General features: G+C 35.6%; 1 protein-coding gene across 2 annotated transcripts in view; it reads left to right on the forward strand.

Annotated features, from left to right (window-relative positions):
- sdk2a (sidekick cell adhesion molecule 2a) overlaps window positions 1-26,949 on the forward strand; it is a 428,423-nt gene that overhangs the window by 279,427 nt on the left and 122,047 nt on the right. For both annotated transcript variants that reach the window (XM_061974231.1, XM_061974232.1), the window contains exons 5-6: window positions 1,613-1,760; window positions 13,214-13,347. In XM_061974231.1, coding sequence (XP_061830215.1) covers window positions 1,613-1,760; window positions 13,214-13,347 — 282 coding nt within the window. The remainder of the gene's footprint in view (window positions 1-1,612; window positions 1,761-13,213; window positions 13,348-26,949) is intronic.

Raw genomic sequence — 26,949 nt, forward strand, 5'->3', positions numbered from 1 at the left:
TTTGATTCCATACTCCTTTCATGCATGTAAGTAAAGTGCCGTATTTGGTTATTAATGAATAAAAGTGTTTCTACTTAGTTATTTCCTCATTATTTTTGCAAATATATTGTCAAGAGAAAAAAACACACAAAACTAGCTTAAAAGAAATGCAACATTTTTTATTTAATAACAATAAAAAATAGTACCAAAAAATTACAAAACAATTAACCCCGTTTAAAACACAATTTAAATGTGGGTTGTTTATTAACCTTGTGTATGTTTTTTTGGCTCTGGGGCCATTCAGGGATTGATACCTATATGTGTGTTTATTTTGTTGTTGTTGTTGTTTTATTTTATTTTGTTACTTGTTGGGGGTTGGGGGGGAAACATTTGATGTTTTTGACTGTTCATGTCAATTCTGTGGCCAAAACATGTTAAAAAACCCAAAAAACAATCGCCTAAAATGAGCTGATATTAAACATAAATAAGAATGTAATTATGTTAATAAAATACAAATAAATATCAATAATATAAATTAAAAAATATAAGTATATAACAGATGTATAATAAATGAAAAAATAAAGCTCCCGCTCCCCAAAAATAAAATAAAATAAAAAAACAATCAACTAAAATAAGCTGAAATTAAACATAAATAAGAATATAAATATATTAATAAAATGTAAATAAATAGTAATAATATAAATAAAAACAATCTACATAAAACGGATGTATAATAAATGATATATAATAAAATAGATAATGGGCAGTCAAAAAGGGCTGGAAAAAAATAGCCCCCCGCCCAAAAAATGTTAAAAAAAACAAAAAAACTATCACCTTAAATGAGCTGAAATCAAACATAATTAGGAATATAAATATATTGATAAAATTTAAATAAATATAAATTATTTAAATTTAAAAAGCTATATAAAACGGATGTCTAATACATTATATATAATAAAATAGATAATGGAGAGTCAAAAAGGGCTGAAAAAATATAGCCCCCCCCCAAAAAAGTTAAAAAAAACAAAGAACAATCACCTAAAATGAGTTTAAATTAAACATAAATAGGAATATAAATGTATTAATTAAATACAAATAAATATTAATGATATCAATTTTAAAAAGCTATATAAAACGGATGTATAATAAATTATATATAATAAAATAGATAATGGACAGTCAAAAAAAGCTGAAAAAATATAGCCCCCGGCCCAAAATATAAAAAAAAAAAACCCAAAAAACCAATCACTTAAATTGAGCTGAAATTAAACATAAATAAGAATATAAATATATTAATAACATTTAAATAAATATTAATAATATAAATAAATACAAATCTATATAAAACGGATGTATAATAAATGATATATAATAAAATGCATAATGGACAGACAAAAAGGGCTGGATAAAGAAACTGTGCATAGACAAAATTAACGGACAAAATTAGGTCAATATTAATAAACAGAGGAGAAAAAAATCATATCAACTGTATGAAAGATAAAGCATCACAACCTATCATAGCAATGCATATATGTCTTTAACAACAACAAAGGCGGATGACATGTCGATGTGAATGAGTAAGTACAGTAGTACGATCATCTTAACGCTACATCTTTGCTTTACTTTCTCGTAGACATGAGCAGCTTCGTAGAAAGCGACAGGACTCAAACTGTGTCCCAAGGCGACGGCGCTCTCATCCACGCCCCGCGCATCCACAGCTTCCCCAAGCCTCAGATCACCTGGTTCCGAGACGGACGCAAGATTCCTTCCAGCAGTCGCATGTAAGCACAGTGGCTTCCTCCGTGCGTATGTGCGTATGTATGCGGGTGGCTGCTGTAAGATGAAGGAATTGTGTTGTTGCACTGCATGGCCTCTCAGTAAATGATAAAGAAGGTTATTACTGTATATCACACACCTGTTGACTTTGCAAGCACAATGATTGAAGGCTAGACACGCAGGCAGCGGGGGATCTAATTAGACCAAATTGGACAAGTGATGCCATGTTTGACTGACAGCTCTCCTCCATGACTTGCCAAGGGTCTGTGTGGGTCTGTTTGGTATGAACTGGAGAGAAAGGTTGTTGTTTCTTTGAGAAAAAAAGAAGCAATACTGCATACAAATTTTATAGATAACATACATTAAATATGCCTATTGAATTAGATCAGACAAAAAAAAAAAACTACATACAGGAATTTAGTAGTACTTTCACAAAACAAATGTGTTCTATTTTGAGGGGAAAAAACTGTAAGAAAAAAATTATGATATAACGACAAAAAATATTACATACAGTATAATATGTAACTCTTCAAGTAAGAATTTCTAAAGGTACCATTTCGTTTAAAATTGTGTATCAAAAAAACCAACAACAAATAAGGACATTTTACTAGCAAAAAAAATTGTATTCTGAAAAAATGTTTTATTTTCTGTGATAAAATTGAGAAAAACCGGAAAATTAAGTTTTAATTTTTCAAAAACAGAATTAATTGACATAAATAATAAGGCAACATTTTTGGAATATAGTAAATAGTTAATTTATAAAGCTGTAAAATGTGTGGTTATAAATAGAATAAACCTGTAATATTCTGAAAAAAAAAAAGTTTGTTTTATAACTATTTTATAGATAACATACATTAAATATGCCTATTGAATTAGATAAGACAAAAAAAAACTACATACAGGAATTTAGTAGTACTTTCACAAAAAAAATGTGTTCTATTTTGAGGGGAAAAAACTGTAAGAAAAAAATTATGATATGACGACAAAAAATATTACATACAGTATAATATGTAACTTTTCAAGTAAGAAATTCTAAAGGTACCATTTCATTTAAGATTTTGTATCAAAAAAAGAAAACAACAACAAATAATGACATTTTACTAGCAAAAAAAATGTTATTCTGAAATTTTTTTTAATTTTCTGTGATAAAATTGAGAAAAACCGGAAAATTAAGTTTTCATTTTTCAAAAACAGAACTAATTGACATAAATAATAAGGCAACATTTTTGGAATATAGTAAATAGTTAATTTATAAAGCTGTAAAATGTGTGGTTATAAATAGAATAAACCTGTAATATTCTGAAAAAAAAAACAGATTGTTTTATAACTATTACAACAACAAAAATGTTACATGATTAATGAAAAAAAAATCAAAATAGTGACGAATTAAATCTTTCTTTAAACAGTTGTTGTTTTAATATTTCATGAATACATTTAGATTTTTTTTTTGGCGGGGATGAAGCAATAATAAGTGAGAAATTCAGAAATAGCATGAATTACTGAATGCCTATTTAATTAGATACGACACGAATAAAGAGAAAATATTAAACTACAGGAATTTAGTGGTATTTTTTACCTTTTGATAATTAGATACAACAATAAAACAGTCATATTTTTACAAGAGAAAATATTAAACAACAGGAATTTAGTGGTATTTTTTACAATTTGCAAATTATAAAAAAAGGCATAATGTTACAGATGAGGTATATTTTTTTAAGCGTTTTTTTTATTTTTTATTGTTTGTTATAATAAATTTAAGAACAAAGTTAGATTTTTGTTTGGGGGGGTGGCAGCGACATTTTGAATAAAAATGCAAAATACTGCCATAATTAATTTGTAATATTTTAAATTTACTGTATTATCAGAATATACTTGATATATTATTAGAATAAAGGTAGTTTTTGTGACTGTGGAAAGAAGTCACAATACTGCAAGAAAGACGTGCAATTTTACACGAAAATAAAAATCATAATTTTTTAGATTCTGATTTACATTTCGACAGTCACATCAAATCAGTAACAAAATCGGCCTAGTATCACCTCAAAAATGTAACAAGACTTAGGGGACTCATGTCAGCTCAAGACCTAGAAAAACTTGTACATGCCTTTATTACCAGTAGGCTAGACTATTGTAATGGTCTCCTTGCAGGACTTCCCAAAAAAACTGTCAGGCAGCTACAGCTTGTTCAGAACGCTGCTGTAAAGTTCTAACAAAGACCAAAAAATGTGAGCACATTACACCAATTCTTAAATCCTTACATTGGCTCCCTGTACATCAGAGAATTGATTTCAAAATCCTCCTGCTCACATATAAATCACTACATGGTCTAGGGCCGAAGTATATCATTGATATGCTCCCACTATATAAGTCCTCTAAATCACTAAGACCGGTTCCCAGAGTAAACTCAAATCAAGGGAGAGCATCATTCAGTCACTATGCAACAAAAAACTGGAATAAACTTCCTGAAGATGTCAGACTTTCCCCAACTCTGACTACTTTTAAAACTAGACTGAAAACTTTTATGTTCACCTCAACTTTCAGCTAAATCTTTTAATCTTTTAACTTTTAACGTCCGCACTGTTTTTTTTATTTTTATTGTCTGCATTTTAATTTTGCTTTTATTTTCTTTCATTTCACTTTGTTGTCTGTGAAGCACTTTGAGTCTGCCTTGCGTATGAAAAGTGCTATACAAATTAAGTTGCCTTGCCTATAATGTGGGCAGAATTAGTTTGTAATAAAATACTGTAATAATTGAAGGGTATATATATATATATATATATATATATATATATATATATATATATATATATATATATATATATATATATATATATATATATATATATATATATGTATATATATATATATATATATATATATATATATATATATATATATATATATATATATATATATATATATATGTGTGTATATACGTATATGTAAATATATGTATATATATATATATATATACGGATGTGGAAGGTCAAGGCTCGCGTGGTCCCCGTGGTAGTGGGGGGCGCTCGGAGCATAAACCCCCTAAACTGGGAGAGTGGCTCCAACAGATCCCAGTTAACAACATCTGAAGCCTCAGTCCTAAGAACAGTCAAGATACTGCGCAGAACCCTCAAACTCCCAGGCCTCTGGTAGAGGAACCAAGCTTGAGGATGACACAGATACCACCCTACCGGGGTGAGAAGAAGAAGAAGAAGATGTAAATATATATACACACATGTATATACATATATACATGTATATGTATGTATATATATATATATATATATATATATATATATATATATATATATATATATATATATATATATATATATATATATATATATATATATATATAGTTATATATATATAGTTATAAATATAGTTAAATATATATGTATGTATATATACATATATACACATATGTATATATACATATATACACATATATATACAGTAGATGTATACATGTAGGTATATGTACACATATAAACATATATAGCCGATGTTACTGTGGTTTATCTGTTAGAAAGTGCTCAATACCGGGCGAAGGCGGATCCCCTGAAGAGCAGGGAAACCTGCGAAACAGGCTTGTAGGGATGAAGTAGCCTCCGTTTTTTTTCCAGACCTAACATATATATATATATATATATATATATATATATATATATATATATATATATATATATATATATATATACATAGAAGGCTGCAGGGGAACCAATTACACCCACCTCCAAAGACATGCACCTGGGGATAGGTTGATTGGCAACACTAAATTGGCCCTAGTGTGTTAATGTGAGTGTGAATGTTGTCTGTCTATTTGTGTTGGCCCTGCGATGAGGTGGCGACTTGTCCAGGGTGTACCCCGCCTTCCGCCCGAATGCAGCTGGGATAGGCTCCAGCACCCCCCGCGACCCCGAGAGGTACAAGCGGCAGAAAAGGGATGGATGGATGGACGAAAGTGCCTCCTCAATTAATACTGTTTGTGTCCACGTGTGTGCACACGTGAGCGGGTGAGTGTTTGTGTGTGTGTGTGTGTGTGTGTGTGTGTGTGTGTGTGTGTGTGTGTGTGTGTGTGAATCTCACCCAATCTGTCCGTGCAGTGACACAACTCTGGATGTATGCAATCCTCCTGACGAGTCACTGCGAAGGCAGCAATCACCTGAGATTCATTAGGTCCGGACGGGCTCTTCATGCATTATGTATTCAACTTGCAGGCAGGGGCTGTCTTTAATTGACACCAGGACTTAAAGCATCCTCTTTTATTTGGAGAGCAAGCTTATTTAGCCTGCAAGACAACAAAGAGGGATGACTGTGACGGGAGGCGAAGACGACTTATTTTTCAGTTGGACGATGCAGACATCATACAGTACTGTACATCCAGCACATGTTTGCCGGCTTTGTATTGACATACATCCATATTCACGGCCTTATATATATGCATTAATATGTGTGTGATTGCACGCACGTGTGTTTATGTGTGTGTGTGTGTGTGTGTGTTTATCCTGCACTGATCAAGCAGATGCTGGCAGTTTTGTCGAGGCTAATCTGACTGTGTGCTTAGCGTCAGCTCTCATTTAATGGGCTCCTCTCACATGAGACGACCGACAGCCCTAAACACCATCCAGTCCTCCAGCATCTACTGTAACACACACACACACACACACACACACTCACACACACACACACACATACACATATGCACAATTTAAACGGGTGCTGCAAACACTCATGTATCCACCTATTCCTCTTCTTGGCAGAATTATTTCGAATGGAATTAAAATGGAAACAAGAAGACATTTGGGGGCGGGGGTGCAATCCATCAGAGTTGAGGTTGGATTTTGCGAGTATAATTTTCGACTGTACTGTATGTGTGTGTGTGTTGCATAATTGGGGGCTTCGTCTGCTGGGCCAATTAGGGCCATCTGTTGCAGCCATCTATTTACGTGCACTGCTGCACGCTGCAAAAGTGCCAACAACTCTTAGTCACACTGAAAAGAGTGAAGTACTTTTTTATTGTTTTAAATATATAAAAATACTTGGTAAAGTTATGAAAAAAAAAAAAAAAAAAAAAAGAATTAAAAAACTATATTTTGATTTTATACGGAGCCCCTAAAGCAGGGGTCCCCAAACTACGGCCCGCGGGCTGTATCCGGCCCCCCAGCATCCAAAATCCGGCCCACGGGAAGTCCCGAGTTAATTTTTTTATTTATTTTTTATTTTTTTTTAATCTTTCCTTTCTAATCCATTTTCTACCGCTTGTTACTCTCGGTGTCTCCTAGCCGCTCAGGCAAATCATATTGTCTAAAAATGAACGTTCCCATCGATAACGTGAAAATGTTCAATGTCAAAACGGATTAAAAAGACAATGTATGTATATATATATATATATATATATATATATATATATATATATATATATATATATATATATATATATATATATATATATATATATATATACATATACATGTGTATATATGTATATACATACCATATTTTTCGGAGTATAAGTCGCACCCGAGTATAAGTCGCACCTGCCGAAAATGCATAATAAAAAAGGAAAAAAACATATATAAGTCGCACTGGAGCCCGGCCAAACTATGAAAAAAACTGCGACTTATAGTCCGAAAAATACGGTACATGTCTTAGAAAAAAAATAAAAAATAAATTGTGTTGTGTAGTCTCCTTACTTTATAAGAGTTTGATTTGTGTGTATTTTTTCCTTGCAAAAGTATGATTTTATCTTTGGAATATATAGTAGTTTATTCTGGTTAAACCATGTTCGTTTTTCATTATAAAATTACGGAGCCGCTAAAAAGACATGGGGGAAAAAAAAAAGTTTTATATATTTTTTATTTATTTAAAAAAAAAAAATTAGACATGTATCTCGTGCGCACGAGAGACTTTCTTGTGCGCACGAGATACATGTCTAAAAAAAAATAAAAAAATAATAACATTTTTTTTCTTTTTTTTAATAACTTTATAGAAAGTTTCTCGTGCGCACGAGATACATGTCTAAAAAAAATAAAAAAAATAAAGTTTCTCGTGCGCACAAGATAGTTTTTCGTGCGCACAAGATACATGTCTAAAAAAATAAATAAAAAAAAATAATAATTATTTTAAAAAAAATCCCCCATGTCCTTTTAGGGCAGGGATCCCCAAACTTTTTGACTCATGGGCCGCATTGGGTTAAAAAAAATTGTCCGTGGGCCGGGCTGTATATATATATATATATATATATATATATATATATATATATATATATATATATATATATATATATATATATATATAGCCCGGCCCACGGCCCACGGGCTGTATATATATATATATATATATATATATATATATATATATATATATATATGTATATATGTATATATATATATATATATATGTATATATATATGTATATATATATATATATATATATATATATATATATATATATATATATATATATATATATATATATATATATATATATACAGCCCGGCCCCCGGCCAAATTTATATATATATATATATATATATATATATATATATATATACAGCCCGGCCCCCGGACAAATTTTTTTAACCCAATGTGGCCCATGAGTCAAAAAGTTTGGGGACCCCTGCCCTAAAAGGACATGGGGGATTTTTTTTTAATAATAATTTTTAATTTTTATTTATTTTTTTAGACATGTATCTTGTGCGCACGAAAAACTATCTTGTGCGCACGAAAAACTATCTTGTGCGCACGAGAAACTTTTTTATAAAGTTATTAAAAAAAAGAAAAAAAAAGTTGTAATTATTATCATTTTTTTAATTTTTTTTAGACATGTATCTCGTGCGCACGAGATACATGTCTAAAAAAATAAAAAAATAAAAAATAAAATATATATATATATAAAACGTTTTTTTCCCCCATGTCCCTTAAGCGGCTCCGTAATTTTATAATGAAAAACGAACATGATTTAACCAGAGTAAACGACGATATATTCCAAAAATAAAATCATACTTTTGCAAGGAAAAACTATTTTTCCAGAATAAAATAAGGAGACGACACAACGGCAGGAACCAGTTCGATAGGTTTATTGAAGCTGATGATTTGCTGGGGTGTGTATGCTACTAGAAGTGCGTGGGTTGAGACGATGTGACGTATTAACAATGTAAATGTTACCAGGGGATGTTGTTCGTGCATGTTGGATGAATCCTTCGACAGTCCGGAAGGGCAAGGCGAGAAGGCAGTCCGTGGGCGAGCGAGAGGTCGGGGGCTGGAGAGAGGCGTCGAGGTCCGTGTCCGAGCGGGGCATCGAGGGAAGCACAGCTCAATCACGGGATTCGGAGGGAACACTGCGGGGAACACGGACGACATATAAGACACGGGCAGAGGGAAAGCACACACTGCAAAAAGTCAGTGTTCAAAAACCAGAAAAAAAAAATACAAAAATTAGGGGTATTTTATTTGAACTAAGCAAAATTATCTGCCAATAGAACAAGAATATTCAGCTTGTCAAAACTTTCCAAAACAAGTAAAATTAGCTAACCTCAATGAACCCAAAAATACCTTAAAATAAGTATATTCTCACTAATAACAAGTGCACTTTTCTTGGTAGAAAAGAAAATGAGACCATTTTGCTCAATATGTTGAAAAATATTCTTAAATGAAGTAAATGCTAGTGCCATTATCTTGACATAATGATATGCGCTCGACATCATGATTTTTTTTTCATGCTTGAAATAAGAAATTATTACTTTAAAAAAGTAGTTTTATACTTGTGAGTGTTGATGACACAGCTTTGCAACAGTTGATATTCTAGTTTCAAGCATGTTTTACTCAATATAGGTCATCAAATCTCAGCAACAAGCTGTAATATCTTACTGAGATCATTTAGGACCAAAACCCTTAAAACAAGTAAAACACTAACATAAAATCTGCTTAGTGAGAAAAATTATCTTATCAGACATGAAATAAGCAAATATCACCCTTATTTGAGATATTTAATCTTACTTAGATTTCAGTTTTTGCAGTGCAGAGAGCAGGTACGAGGAGGGAAGCCAGAGACGGGATGCTTACTACACAGAGTGAACTACGTTCCGGCACTGGATCTTCGGGTCCGCTGGTCTTTATGCCGTCTGCCCTCATCAGATCCAAGTGCGCTGATTGTTGATTGTCTGCAGCCAAGCGGGCGCGTGGCGGAGCTGCCAGCAGGCGTGAGGGATTGTGCAAGTGCCGTTACACCATAAGGCGCACTTGCGTGTTCCTACTTCCGGAAACAAACGTTTGTGTGTTCTAATCATGGCAGACTTGGTAATAGACCACAAAGATGGCTATTTTTGTACAACTGACGATTGACAATCCTTTTTTTTCTTTTTCTCAAAACTAGACAGTGCGCCTTATAACCCGGTGCGCATAATATAAGGAATACGTTTGGTTGAAGTCACCCACCTCGAAGCTATTTTCTTTGGTACATGGTATAATGATAAGTGTGACCTGTGGATAGATGGCAGTCAAACATAAGAGATAAGTGTAGGCTGCACTATGATGGGTCTCAAGTAAACAACACCAACATTTTAAATGTTCCGTTGAAAATATAGAACATTACACACGGTGCTCAAATAATCTATCAAAATATTTTAGTAGGACTTTGGTAAGCTATGAAGCCGCACCGCTTGATTGTCGGCGCATTAAACATAGGAGTATTATTATGGTGTGTGTATAAGGTAAGACATACTATCTGGCGTTTTGTTTCGCAATATTATGCAAAATAAACTTTTCTTACCTTCTGGTACCTGCTGATCTGTATTTGGGATCTGCATACATCCTGAAAAAGTGTGCGCGTCCACCTTTGTAGTCCATGCCGACACCATAGTCGATAAGCTTATTCATTTAATGTTGACTTAACACTAAATAAATGTTGACTCACCACTACGTAAATGTTGACTTAACACTTAATAAATGTTGACTTAAACTAAGTAAATGTTGACTTACCACCAAGTAAATGTTGACTTACCACTAAATAAATGTTGACTTACCACTAAATAAATGTTGACTTTCCACTAAATGTATGTTGACTTGCCACTAAATAAATGTTGACTTACCAATAAGTAAATGTTTACTTACCACTAAATATATGTTGACTTACCACTAAATAAATGTTGACTTACCACTAAATATATGTTGATTTACCACTAAATATATGTTGACTTACCACTAAGTAAATGTTGACTTGCCACTAAGTAAATGTTGACTTACCACTAAGTAAATGTTTACTTACCAATAAATACATGTTGACTTACCACAAAGTAAATGTTGACTTACCACTAAATATAAGTTAAATATATGTTGACTTAACACTAAATAAATTATGACTTACCACTAAATATATGTTGACTTACCACTAAGTAAATGTTGACTTTCCACAAAATATATGTCGACTTACCACTAAATATATGTTGACTTGCCACTAAATAAATGTTGACTTACCACTAAAAAAATGTTGACTTACCACTAAATAAATGTTGACTTACCACTAAATATATGTTGACTTGCCACTAAATAAATGTTGACTTACCACTAAATAAATGTTGACTTACCAATAAATAAATGTTGACTTACCACTAAGTAAATGTTGACTTATCACTAAATAAATGTTGACTTACCACTGAATACATGTTGACTTACCAGTAAATACATGTTGACTTACCACTAAATATATGTTGACTTGCCACTAAATATATGTTGACTTGCCACTAAATATATGTTGACTTGCCACTAAATAAATGTTGACTTACCACTAAATATATGTTGACTTACCACTAAGTAAATGTTGACTTGCCACTAAGTAAATGTTGACTTACCACTAAGTAAATGTTTACTTACCAATAAATAAATGTTGACTTACCACCAAGTAAATATTGACTTACCACTAAATATATGTTAAATATATGTTGACTTACCACTAAATATATGTTGACTTACCACTAAGTAAATGTTGACTTACCACTAGGTAAATGTTGACTTACCACTAAATATATGTTGACTTACCACTAAGTAAATGTTGACGTACCACTAAATATATGTTTGATTTACCACAAAATAAATGTTGACTTACCACTAAATATATGTTGACTTACCACTAAATAAATGTTGACTTACCACTAAATACATGTTGACTTACCACTAAATATATGTTGACTTGCCACTAAATGAATGTTGACTTACCACTAAATAAATGTTGACTTCCCACTAAATAAATGTTGACTTACCACTAAATATATGTTGACTTGCCAATAAATACATGTTGACTTACACTAAATATATGTTGACTTACACTAAATATATGTTGGCTTACCACGAAGTAAATGTTGACTTACCACTAAGTAAATGTTGACTTACCACTAAGTAAATGTTGACTTACCACGAAATAAATGTTGACTTACCACTAAGTAAATGTTGACTTACTACTAAATATATGTTGACTTGCCACTAAGTAAATGTTGACTTACCACTAAGTAAATGTTGACTTACCACGAAATAAATGTTGACTTACCACTAAGTAAATGTTGACTTACTACTAAATATATGTTGACTTGCCACTAAGTAAATGTTGACTTACCACTAAGTAAATCTTTACTTACCAATAAATAAATGTTGACTTACCACTAAGTAAATGTTTCCTTACCAATAAATAAATGTTGACTTACCACAAAGTAAATGTTGACTTACCACTAAATATGTTAAATATATGTTGACTTACCACTAAATATATGTTGACTTACCACTAAGTAAATGTTGACTTACCACTAGGTAAATGTTGACTTACCACTAAATATATGTTGACTTACCACTAAATATATGTTGACTTGCTACTAAAAAATGTTGACTTACCACTAAATATATGTTGACTTGCCACTAAATAAAATGTTGACTTACCACTAAATACATGTTGACTTACCACTAAATAAACGTTGACTTACCACTAAGTAAATGTTGACTTACCACTAAATATATGTTTTGATTTACCACAAAATAAATGTTGACTTACCACTAAATATATATTGACTTACCACTAAATATATGTTTTGATTTACCACAAAATAAATGTTGACTTTCCACTAAATATATGTTGACTTACCACTAAATAAATGTTGACTTACCACTAAATAAATGTTGACTTACCACTAAATTTATGTTGACATACCACTAAGTATGTGTTGACTTACCATTAAGTAAATGTTGAGCAGAGAGAAAGTGTAATTGTGTCTATGAGGCAATTTAGTCCATGAAAGTAGAACAAGCAAACACATGTAGAACATGACGACCACGTTGATGATCAGATATTGAAGTGATCAGTCGCCATATTCATGTGGTGCTTCTACTGGTTGTGGTCCCGAACAACCGCATATGGTGTTTATGCCAGGGGCCGGCCCTGCACATTGGTATGTGTTTAATTATTGTTGTTTCTCAGGGCCATCAGTCTGGACAACACTCTGGTCATCCTGTCAACAGTGGCGCCCGACGCAGGTCGTTACTACGCCCAGGCCGTCAATGACAAGAACGGGGAGAACAAAACCAGTCAGCCCGTCACACTCATTGTGGAGAGTAAGTACAAGTGCATGCAAGTCCGTTCACTCGCTCACCAGCACGTTGTTGTGGAGGCTGCGTCCCCTGGTGATACGTCGGCCCTGTCAGGCCTTTATTAACCAGGCTTCACTTGTCCACTGATTTACAAAGTCGCCTTGCTTAACAGGGAATAGCTAATCATAGACAAACATCAGGGGGTCCTCACTCGTAAACAACAAGACAGGCGCGCCTGCAAAGATCGGCGGTGCTCATGTAAACATGTTTTACACATCAAACTAGAGACACTAACCTGCTTACTGATCTCAAATGTACTGTATGAATAACATTATTTACACTGTTTACTTGTAAGTCAAATCCAAAGCATGAAATTGCATCAAATAAATGAGATATTGCACTTCAATCAATCACTCAATCAATCAATCAATCAAAGTTTACTTATATAGCCCTAAATCACGAGTGTCTCAAAGGGCTGCACAAGCAACAACGACATCCTCGGCTCAGATCCCACATCAGGGTGACATATTTAACTCAAAACGAATTAGATAATTATTTTAAAATATTATATATTTCACGCAAAATAATTTACATACATCGCTCAAAATATATTACATATTTTACTCAAAATATATTGTATATTTTACACTAAATAAATTATATATTTCACTCAAAATATATTACATATTTTAGTCAGTTATTTAGATATTTTACTCAAAATAAATCAGATATTTCATGCAAACTAAATTACATATTTCAGTCAAAATTCCTTAGATATTTCACTCAATGTAAATGATAACATTTATATAAATTATAAACTTTCACTCAAAATTTAAGTAAATGTTGACTTACCACTAAGTAAATGTTGACTTATCGCTAAATAAATGTTGACTTACCACTAAATACATATATTTTACTCAAAATAAATCAGATGGTTCACGCAAACTAAATTACGTATTTATTTTAAAATGTTATATATTTCACGCAAAATAATTTACATATTTTACTCAAAATATATTATATATTTCACTCAAATGAAAATGGCATGCATTACTCAATATTTCACATTAAAGAAATTAGTTATTTCCCACAAAATACATTTGAGTCTTCATTGGAGGTAAGTTAGATATTTCACTCAATATAAATGATAAAATGTATATAAATTATACATTTTCACTCAAAATTAAAGTACATTTTGACTTACCACTAAATAAATGTTGACTTACCACTAAATATATGTTGATTTACCACTAAGTAAATGTTGACTTATCGCTAAGTAAATGTTGACTTACCAGAGGTGTGGACTCGAGTCACATGACTTGGACTCGAGTCAGACTCGAGTCATGAATTTGATGACTTTAGACTCGACTTGACAAAATGTAAAAAGACTTGCAACTCGACTTAGACTTTAACATCAATGACTTGTGACTTCACTTGGACTTGAGCCTTTTGAATTGACATGACTTGACATGACTTGCTACTTTCCCCAAAACCCAAAGATGAAAAAGTTATTTGGGAGCGCTCCGTATTTTTCATTGTGTACTTGTCTATCAGCGTTGCGTGTGTCCGCTGGTGTGGTCTCAGTACAACAGCCAATCAAATTAGATCTACTTTGTTTTCATCACACAGCATTCATCCAATCAAATTGCAGGACAACCAACGAAGAAGACATGTCCAAACCACACGCCAGTGAACAAAAAATGATACCTAAAATAATTTTGTTTGGGTATAAAAATTACGAGGTGGTCAACACAAAACGGTTTGTAGTATGCAACACATGCGGTTCGAAAATTACTGATGGAGAGGCAACAACTTCCAACTTCGTCCGGCATTTGAAGTTGCACAAAGAACGGTAAGTTTTGAATGTAAGATAACATTTATTGGCAGTAACGTGACTTTTATTTGCTGTGTAGTTAAATCAGTGAGGCTGTAAACTCACTGCTAACGTTATAACGTTATTGCAAACACGGGAATCTGTTGCAGTTCACTACCTTATTCATACTTTTTGTTCAGTGATTTTTTTTTTAAGCAGGGTTACGTTAGTCAATATATCACACGTAACGTTAGACGGCGGTCAGCAGCACCGCGTATTTTAGCCACCTAAAAAAAGACAAAAATAGTAAAATAAAGGTCAGTTAAAATGTATACTATATTATGAATATGTGTACCGTTTTAGCTAGCTTTCTGACATACTGTTGGTTGTTTACCTCAGTGGTCCCCAACCACCGGGCCGCGGCCCGGTACTGGTCCGTGGATCGATTGGTATCGGGCCGCACAGGAAATAAAAATTTTTTTTTTCTTTTTTTAATTAAATCAACATAAAAAACCCAAGATACACTTACAAGTAGTGCACCAACCCAAAACAACTCTCTCCCCCCTTTTGTTCTGGGCATTGAACATGAAGACTCTTCCTTCACTGTTCCGAGTGGCCATGAGAGTCTTGGCAGTGCCTGCCTCCAGTGCTCCAGTGGAGCGAGTTTTCAGCCATGGTGGCATCATATCGTGCACAAATGACTGACAGACTCTTGGCAAATTTGGTCTTTTGCAGATGCAATGCAGCATAGGGCCCTGACATATAAAAAGTACAACTTTTTTGTTATGTTCACATATATGTCATGTTTTTTCAATGTTAACACTTTTGTACAAATAAGTACATTTGCACTTTATTTTTCAATGTGTTTGTTCTGTAAAGGAATGAGTTAATGTTTAAAATGACTGGTTAATATAGTGCTATTATAAAGTGCAATGTCAGCACAATTTTCTTTCCTGCAATTTAAAATGCACTTGTTTTAATAAATAAATACAGCGTTTGAAAAGCATACACAATCTGTGTTAATATATTAGTCTGTGGTTAAAAGGACTTGAAAGGACTCGAAACTCAAAATGCAGGACTTAGGACTTGACTTGAGACTTTCCAGTCTTGACTTTGGACTTGACTCGGGGCTTGCCTGTCTTGACTCGGGACTTGACTCGGACTTGAGGGCAAAGATTTGAGACTTACTTGTGACTTGCAAAACAATGACTTGGTCCCACCTCTGTGACTTACCACTAAATATATTTATATTTTACTCAAAATTAATCAGATAGTTCACGCAAACTACTTTACATATTTCACTCAAAATTAATTAGATATTTCTTTTAAAATATTATATATTTCACGTAAAATAATTTACATAATTTACTCAAAATATATTATATATTTCACTCAAAATAAATGACATGCATCACTCAAAATTAATTAGATATTTCACATTAAGTATATTAGATGTTTCACACAAAATACATTAGATTCTTCATTGGAGGTAAGTTAGATATTTCACTCAATATAAATGATAACATTTATAAAAATTATACATTTTCACTCAAAATAATTAGATTTTTCACTCAAAATTACTTAGAAATTTCACTACTCTAACTAAATTACATATTTCACACAAAATAAATTACATATTTCATTCTAAATGAATTAGATATTTTTTTTAAATATTATATATTTCATGCAAAATAATTTACATATTTCACTTCATATATAGTACATATTTTACTCAAAATATATTATATATGTCACTCAAAATAAATGACGTGCTTTACTAAAAATTTATTAGATATTTCACATTAAAGAAATTAGCTATTTCACACAAAATATATGTGATTCTTCATTGGAGGTAAGTTAGATATTTCACTCAATATAAATTATTTTTTTCACTCAAAATAATTCGATTTTTCTCTCAAAATGAATTAGAAATTTCACAAAAAATGTAATATATTTTTCACTCAACAATAATTGGATATCAAAATGGATGTTTTACTCAAAATTAACTGGATATTTCACTCACTAAATTACATGTTTTCATCAAAAAATAGTTTGATATTTCCCACGAAAATAAAATTCATATTCACTCAGCCACCCCTGCAACCCGGAGAGGGACAAGCGGTAGGAAAATGGATGGATGGATGGATGGATTTCACTCAAAACAAATGTGATATTTCAAGCAAAATACATTCAAAATGTCACAAAAGATACATTCCCTTGTAATGAATGCCAGGATGTTTTACACAAACTCACAAAATACATAAGATATTGTACCTTAAATGCTGCCTATTTATTATATCAAATTTGATATTGCACCCAACATAAATTGCATATTTAATTTATACTTTAAACAATTTGCACAAAAAAAGGAATTGTTTCACCTATAATGCTTTGCATAAAATAACTTAGATCAATTAGAGTAAATTATGCATTTTATGTATGGTAGATAAACAAAAAATATTTACATAGCTATCACTGTAGATATGTGCATACATTCAAAACATACATATACATAAAATATATGTTTCACTTGAAATATATTTAAAATAAAATAAATAATGGAAAAAATATAATACTATGCATATTAGAATGAAAGTTATCAGTTATTAACATCAAAATTATAAATAAAATAAAAATTAACATTGCAAAAAAACATCTATTTAAAAAGCCCCCAAACAACGTATCTTCATCAAACATGTCATTTCAGTGAGTTTTTGTTTTTTTAATGTTTATTTATTTATATATGTATTTATGAATGTATTTATTTATTTAATAATAAAAGAAAAACTCAACATTATATGAACATGCAATATTTATAATGTAATTTTTGACTTCCTATCAGTGGTCTATGTTCTATTTTTGAGTCGCAACCACTGCTCTCATTGTGCTTTCATCTACAAACCCCAAAACCAGTGAAGTTGGCACGTTGTGTAAATCGTAAATAAAAAACAAAATACAATGATTTGCAAATCTTTTTCAACCTATATTCAATTGAAAGACAAGATATTTAACGTTGGAACTGGAAAACTTTATAATTTTTTGCAAATATTAGCTCATTTGGAATTTGATGCCTGCAACATGTTTCAAAAAAGCTGGCACAAGTGGCAAAAAAGACGGAGAAAGTTGAGGAATGCTCATCAAACACTTATTTGGAACATCCCACAGGTGAGCAGGCTAATTGGGAACAGGTGGGTGCCATGATTGGGTATAAAAGCAGGTTCCATGAAATGCTCAGTCATTCACAAACAAAGATGGGGCGAGGGTCACCACTTTGTGAACAGATTGTTATAGGCGCAAAGTTCAAAAGCCAGCATGTGTGATGGTATGGGGGTGTATTAGTGCCCAATGCATTGGTAACTTACACATCTGTGAAGGCACCTTTAATGCTGACAGGTACATACAGGTTTTGGAGTAACATATGTTGCCATCCAAGCAACGTTATCATGGGCGCCCCTGCTTATTTCAGCAAGACAATGCCAAGCCATGTGTTACAGCATGGCTTCATAGTAAAAGAGTGCGGGTACTAGACTGGCCTGCCTGTAGTCCAGACCTGTCTTAAGTTGAAAATGTGTGGCGCATTATGAAGCCTAAAATACCACAACGGAGACCCCCGGACTGTTGAACAACTTAAGCTGTACATCAAGCAAGAATGGGGAAGAATTCCACCTGAAAAGCTTCAAAAATTGGTCAAACGTTTACTGAGTGTTGTTAAAACGAAAGGCCATGTAACACAGTGGTAAAAATGCCCCTGTGCCAAATTGTTTGCAATGTGTTGCGGCCATTAAATTCTAAGTTAATGATTATTTGCAAAAAATAAATACATATCTTGTCTTTGCAGTTCATTCAATTGAATATAAGTTGAAAAGGATTTGCAAATTATTGTATTCTGTTAGTATTTACGAATTACACAACCGACTTCACTGGTTTTGGGTTTTGTATATTATGGTTGTCAACAAAGACGCATTTCTAGTCTGTAAAGTAAGAATCAATCAATCATCAATCGATGTTTATTTATATAGCCCTAAATCACAAGTGTCTCAAAGGGCTGCACAAGCCACAACAACATCCTCGGTACAGAACCCACATAAGGGCAAGGAAAAACTCACCCCAGTGGGACGTCGATGTGAATGACTATGAGAAACCTTGGAGAGGACCGCATATGTGGGTAACCCCCCACCCCCCCTAGGGGAGACCGAATGCAATGGATGTCGAATGGGTCTGACATAATATTGTGAGAGTCCAGTCCATAGTAATAAGAATATAATTTGAATCGCCACTACATGACGAAGCACGAGGAAAAATACCGGAATCTGTCTGATGAAGAGCGCGCAAGGGAGGCTGATGCGTTGGTGGTAAAACTGCAAACCCAACAAGGACTTTTTGCCATATTTCACACCCCCAGAATGCAGCCGTCAGGACAAGTTTCGTCATTTCTCACAAAATCGCCAGAAAAAATAAGGCGTTTTCTGACGGAGAGTTTATTAAGGAGTGCTTATTGGACTCTGTTGTACTGATATAACAGGTGTTGTGCCGGATAATGCACCCCCGGCGTAGAATGCACCCCCTGACGGGAGTGCCATATCAACCAAAGCCCACACTTAAAGTTTCCACGTGCAAGATTGAATCTATTTGAAAAAGTTATTTAATAAGAAGCCAAAAGTGCAAAAACAATAATGTTCGTGTTGGAGGAGTTGTGAATGAATGAAATATGAAATCCGTGCTGCAGTCGCTGCTGGGCCACAACATTAGGTACACCTGCAGACTGCTACTGCTACTCAGCCGTCCATCGCTCCTTTGTTGGTCCAGAATCCTCCCTGGATGTCATTGTAGTGTTCCTATTGTTATGTCTAGCGAGTGCACACATATGCAAAGTTGTGGTGGCTGACTTGCACTTCCAGCAATGGCCCTGCGATTCATTTGCAAGTCATGGCGGAGCGTGCGTGACGCAGCCACGTGTGCAACTCCAACATCAGTGCACATCACCAGACCTGACCTTGCACATCACACATTCAAAAGTCAACACAAATCTCTTCCTTTTTTTTTTTTTTTTTTTTTTTTTTGTACCGCAGCATTTGTTCATTGTAGGCATCCTGCGGAGGACAGGAATGCAAACATGCAGTCGGAGGGAGTGGCGTTCTTCTAAAGGCAGCATACAAATGAGGCTGTGTGCAAACATTTTGGTTTTTTTTTTATCTATGGGAGTATGAAGAACATTAGAGCTAAGTTGCTCTTTTTGACACAAACAGGTGTAAACAAAATGGTGACAGGAATAAGTAAGACTTTACAACGCGGGTCAACTCTTTACTGTCTCCCCCCTTAACCCTTCCCCGCCTCCCTCTCATTTAATTAGGAGATTACACACTTGAGCTCTTCCCAACGCTGAGAGTTTATGAACGGCGCCGCATTCATTACCGTCTGCCTGCCAGCACGCCGGGCCGCCGTGTCAAAATGAAACGCTTTTGTTGTGTCGCCAACAAACACTTTAAGACCGCGTTTCGCTAATGTGGCACGCGTTCAACTAAACACATTATAAATGCCGACGTGACACGATACATTAAGTCAAATGCACTGTTTTATGCAAAAAAAACAAGATTGTAGACCTGCGCAAGACTATGATGCAGGGGTGTCAAACTCATTTTAGATGGGGGGCCACATGGAGAAAAATCTACTCCCAAAAATCACAGCATGATAACTTAAAAATAAAGACAACTTCAGATTGTTTTCTTTGTTTAAAAATAGAACAAGCACATTAAGACCGCGTTTCAACTAAACACATTATAAATGCCCACGTGACACAATACATTAAAGGGGGGCGAGAGACACTTTATAGAAGAGAAGGTTTCCATATTTTAGATCAGACCATCTTAGCTGTGCGATTGAATGTTCTATGCTGGACTGGTCTCATTCTATTTCCAAAGCTTTGGAAATAAATTACAAAATACCTATTCTGTCTTTGGTGGTTCTTCTACTCAGCTATAAGTGTCATAAAAGAGCTTGGGAGTGGCCAGCAACTTGAATTCCCTGGGAGGAACAACTGGTCCAAACGCAACAGGAGGCAGGTAGCGAAAATGAAATTGAAGAAGAAACTGAAGCTATTGAGCCATATCGGTTTGAACCGTATGCAAGCGAAACCGACGAAAACGACACGACAGCCAGCGACACGGGAGAAAGCGAGGACGAATTTGGCGATCGCCTTCTAACCAACGATTGGTATGTGTTTGTTTGGCATTAAAGGAAACTAACAACTATGAACTAGGTTTACAGCATATGAAATACATTTGGCAACAACACATGCACTTTGAGAGTGCAGACAGCCCAATTTTCATCAATTAATATATTCTGTAGACATATCCTCATCCGCTCTCTTTTCCTGAAAGCTGATCTGTCCAGTTTTGGAGTTGATGTCAGCAGGCCAGGGAAGCTAGAGTCGATATTCTTCTCTTGATCATCTTCGGTGGCATAAGGGACGGTGTGAGCCAAGACATCCAGGGGGTTTAGCTCGCTCGTCTGCGGGAACAAACTGCCGCCATTGCTTGCCGTGCTACCGAGGTCCTTTGTCCCTAAATTGCTCACACACTCCGGCAGATTCAATGGGGGTCTGGCGGCAAATTTCTTTGACTTTATCGTTGGAAATGCATCTGCTTTGAGTGTCGCAGGATATCCACACATTCTTGCCATCTCTGTCGTAGCATAGATTTCGTCGGTAAAGTGTGCGGAACAAACGTCCAATTTCTTGCCACTTTCGCATCTTTGAGCCACTGGTGCAACTTGAATCCGTCCCTGTTCGTGTTGTTACACCCTCCGACAACACACCGACGAGGCATGATGTCTCCAAGGTACGGAAAACAGTCGAAAAAACGGAAAATAACAGAGCTGATTTGACTCTGTGTTTGTAATGTGTTTGAGAAAATGGCGGATTGCTTCCCGATGTGACGTCACGTTGTGACGTCATCGCTCCGAGAGCGAATAATAGAAAGGCATTTAATTCGCCAAAATTCACCCATTTAGAGTTCGGAAATCGGTTAAAAAAATATATGGTCTTTTTTCTGCAACATCAAGGTATATATTGACGCTTACATAGGTCTGGTGATAATGTTCCCCTTTAAGTCATATGCACTGTTTTATGAAAAAAAAAACCCATCAACACAGGAACAATATTGTGGACCTGCTCAAGACTATAATGCAAACTCATTTTAGATCGGGGCCCACATGGAGAAAAATCTACTCCCAAGTGGGCTGGACTGTTGTGGTTTGCAGAGGGAGATGACGGCAACAGACACCAGGGGGTTTAATGTTCAATGATTCATTATGTATATAGTTAATATACATATAATAATAAACAATACTAATAAACTATAGAATGGTGTGTGACAAAATCCAAGAGTGTGTATGGTGTAAGACTATGTGTAGTATTTAACTGGAGCGTAACAAGGACATTAAGGCCGCGTTTCGTTAATGTGGCACGCGTTCAACTAAACACATTATAAATGCCGACGTGACACGATACATTAAGTCATATGCACTGTTTTATGCTAAACAAAAGAAAACAGGAACAAGATTGTAGACCTGCGCAAGACTATGATGCAGGGGTGTCAAACTCATTTTAGATGGGGGGCCACATGGAGAAAAATCTACTCCCAAGTGGGCTGGACTGTTGTGGTTTGCAGAGGGAGATGACGGCAACAGACACCATAGGGCATTAATGTTCAATGATTTATTATATATATACCGTATTTGTCGGAGTATAAGTCGCACCTGCCAAAAATGCATAATAAAAAGGAAAAAACATATATAAGTCGCACTGGAGCCTGGCCAAACTATGAAAAAAACTGTGACTTATTGTCCGAAAAATACGGTAGTTAATATATACATAATAATAAACAATACTAATAAACTATAGAATGGTGTGTGACAAAATCCAAGAGTGTGTATGGTGTAAGACTATGTGTAGTATTTAACTGGAGCCTTTTACCGTAAATGTTGGAGGTGCATGTTGAGAGGAGCGGTGCTGTTCGACGAGGGCAAGGCAGGCAGGGTTGTCCAGGGCCGGGAGCGGGGTCGAGAGGCAAAAACGAGTCGTCGAGGTCCGGGGGGCAAGCGAGGAGTTGAGAACCAGGAAGCACGAGGGAGGCAGGGAAGATCCAGGAGCACAAGACACACAGCTTGACTCGGGGATGCACACAGGGAAGGTACGCCAACAGAAGGTTATATTCCGGCGCGGCATGGCAGCTTGTGCAGGCTTAAGAAGGCAGCTCGATCATTACAGGCAGGTGCGCTGATTGCCGGTGAATGATTGCAGCTGGCGGCTGCTGCAGGGCGGAGATGTGCGCGGCGCGTCCCTGGATGTGTGTGGTGGACAAAATGGAACAAATTCTAACGCCCACAGACCAAGAAAACCAAGACCAAATAACACAGGAACACAATTATAGACCTGTACAAGACTGGTATAGACTCAAAGGCCATCACCAAGAAGCTTATTGAGAGCGAAAATTCATTAATGGTGCAATGGTGCAAATTATTTAATCCCCTACCACCAACAAGCATTCTGACCCCTTTGGCCAGTTGTGTTCCAATGAAGCACACCAATTACTCGTGTCCCTTAAGGAAAGTACACTCCATGTTTGGATTAAAGACACATGCCACAAAAACTTTTCCATTCAAACCTCTACACCACTTTGGGGAAGACCTAAGAACACAGGAGCAAGGTTGTAGACCTACACAAGACTCGAATGAACTCACTGCCCATTATTAAGAATCTTGGGGAGAGAGAGAAACCATCAATTGTGCAATTATTCAGGTAATAGGTGTTTGATAAGTGAAGGACTCTGAAGCACAGAAATGTGTTCTGTTCCTGAAGAGAAGTACTCATAATATCAACTCATTGTGTTTATAAAAGACACCTGTCACACAGTGTCTTCAATTCAAACCTCTCCACCACAATGAACAATACCAAAGAACAAGATCAAGATTGCAGACCTCCACATAACTGTAATGGGACTCAGAGACCATCACCAAGCTTAGTGAGAGAGAGAAAATCCATTAATGGTGCAATTATTCAGGATATAAGTATTTGATCCTTTGCCACCAACATGCATTCTGACCCCTTTTGGCCAGTTGTGTCCCCATGAAGCACACCAATTACTCATGTCCCTTAAGGAAAGAGACCACCTTCCCTGCCAACCAGCAAATCATCTGACAGACAGGTTATGGGCCCAATGAATGCAAGAAAATGAACCTTGTTCATTAGGAACAGAGTCCTAATCTAAACACTTTCTGTGGATATTCAACATCAGAAACGGTTTCTTCCGTTCAAAATTCTTCACCACTACGGGCAAGGCCAAAGAACACATAAATACGATTGTAGACCTTCACAATATAGGCCCATGACATTGAAGAAAACGAATCCTGTTTTACTAATATCAGTTCCTAATGTGGATAACAGAAACAGTGTCTCGCATTCTTTTCTCCACAGCCATGGGCAAGACCAAAGAACACCGAATTTGAACATGATTTTAGATCTATACAAGACTGGAATTGACTATAACAGCATCATCAAGAAACTTGTTGCTAAAGAAACTGCTATTCGCAGAATAATTTGAGGAATATGTATTTGATAACCTGCCCACCAGCAAGCAATCTGATGCCCACAGTCAGGATTTGGATCCATAAAATACAAGAAAAGTAATCCTAATATCAATGTCTTATGTGGATTCTCGACAACAGAAGCAGTCTCTTCCGTTCAAACCTCTCCACCACTATGGGCAAGACCAAAGAACATATGAACTGGATTGTAGACCTACACAAGACTGATATGAATTATAAGAACAGCAAAAAGCTTGTTTAAAAAAGGGACCACAATGGGTCTGTCATTTGGAAAATAGAAATAAAAAATACACGGTGACCGTATCAAAATTTAGTACTCAAAGATCATCAATAAATTGGGAGAACTCTGCTGTTTTTTTAAGGACATTCTGCAAATATCCTCTATGTGACAAGATTGGTGTGCAGTCAAAGATCCTCTAAATCAGGGGTGTCCAAACCTTTTCCACTGAGGGCTGCACACTGAAAGAAAAAAGGAAGTCCTCGGGTTACGAACGAGTTCCCTTCTTATGTCCGTTTGTGAGTCGGTTTTGTATGTAAGTCGGAACATAAGACTATTATATGCTGGTATGTACGTAAATCTGATTATAACCAACAACGCATGTAAAAACAGTATACATAAATATAATATAATCAACATTTCAGTGTCAGCACTTACCTTTGTTGTGGTTTGCACTAACTGGTAACCGGAGACGGGCTTACTCGGAAGAGCCCGAAGCAAAGGAAGTTGGAGAGTCTGGGTCGATTGGAGGCACAGGGTCTTGTGATGCTGTAGAGGTACAATGCACAGAGTCTTGAGATTGAGTCCTTTCAACCTTCTTGATAAAACGATCAGGGGAAGAGTGATTTTTCTCTCCATAAATCTCTTTGTAACACCTCAGAGAATCTGTCACAGATCTGTAGACCTTAGTGTACCTTGCTGAGTTGAGATCTTGGCCTTCTATCATTGACATTGCTTCTTGGTTTATCCGAAGAGCTTCTGCCAACGCCTTGGCTGTAAATCTCTTGGGTTTTGGCTCTTCTTCTGGTTCCACTTCTTCTATCATCTGCTTCTCCAGTTCAATGAGGTCCTCAGTGCTCAGCTCCTCACCGTGAGATTCGAGCAGCTGGGTCACATCATCCATCTCCAATTCGAGTTGCAGCTGGTTACCAAGAGCCACCAATTTCTCAGCAACTGTATCCTCAAAACCGTGAAAATCATTCACAAATTGAGGGCATAGCTTTTTCCACAGCCCATTCATATTGGAATTCTTAACCTCATCCCATGCTTCAGCAATGTTCTTGACAGCGTCATAGATGTTGTACGACCGCCACCATTCCTTTAAGGTCTTGCCATCTGGTCCTTCAGTTGCTTTGACTGCCTTCGAGAACGTCCTACGTAAATAGTAGGCTTTGAAAGAAGCAATCACACCTTGGTCCATTGGCTGAAGAAGGGATGTGGTATTTGGTGAAAAAAATGGATTAAAGTCATCTAAAAATGCAGGATGGCCAGGTGCATTGTCAAGAACTAACAACATCTTGAAAGGAGCTGTATCTCTCAACCTCGGGTACAAAATGATTGGTAAGCCAATCAAGGACGGTCAATGTTACCCAAGCCTTCTTGTTGGACTTCCAGATGACAGGAAGTGAGCCCTTCCAAAATACCCTTGAAAGCCCTTGGGTTCTCAGCTTGGTAAACAAGCAAAGGCTTAAGTTTACAGTCTCTTGCAGCATTCCCTCCAAGCAAAAGTGCCAGTCTCTCCTTAGCCACTTTACATCCTGGCACCGCAGTATCTCTCAACCTCGGGTACAAAATGATTGGTAAACCAATCAAGGACGGTCAATGTTACCCAAGCCTTCTTGTTCAGTATCTCTCAACCTCGGGTACAAAATGATTGGTAAACCAATCAAGGACGGTCAATGTTACCCAAGCCTTCTTGTTGGACTTCCAGATGACTGGAAGTGAGCCCTTCCAAAATACCCTTGAAAGCCCTTGGGTTCTCAGCTTGGTAAACAAGCAAAGGCTTAAGTTTACAGTCTCTTGCAGCATTCCCTCCAAGCAAAAGCGCCAGTCTCTCCTTAGCCACTTTACATCCTGGCGCCGATTTATCGTCCTTGCCGATGTACGTACGATCCGGCACCCGCTTCCAAAATAAGCCTGTTTCATCCATGTTGAATACTTGTTCGGCACTGTAATCCCCCTCACTAATTATTTCAGCCAACGAATCAGGGAA

Source organism: Nerophis lumbriciformis, linkage group LG22 (genome assembly GCF_033978685.3).
Source record: "Nerophis lumbriciformis linkage group LG22, RoL_Nlum_v2.1, whole genome shotgun sequence".
NCBI classification, from domain to species: domain Eukaryota; kingdom Metazoa; phylum Chordata; class Actinopteri; order Syngnathiformes; family Syngnathidae; genus Nerophis; species Nerophis lumbriciformis.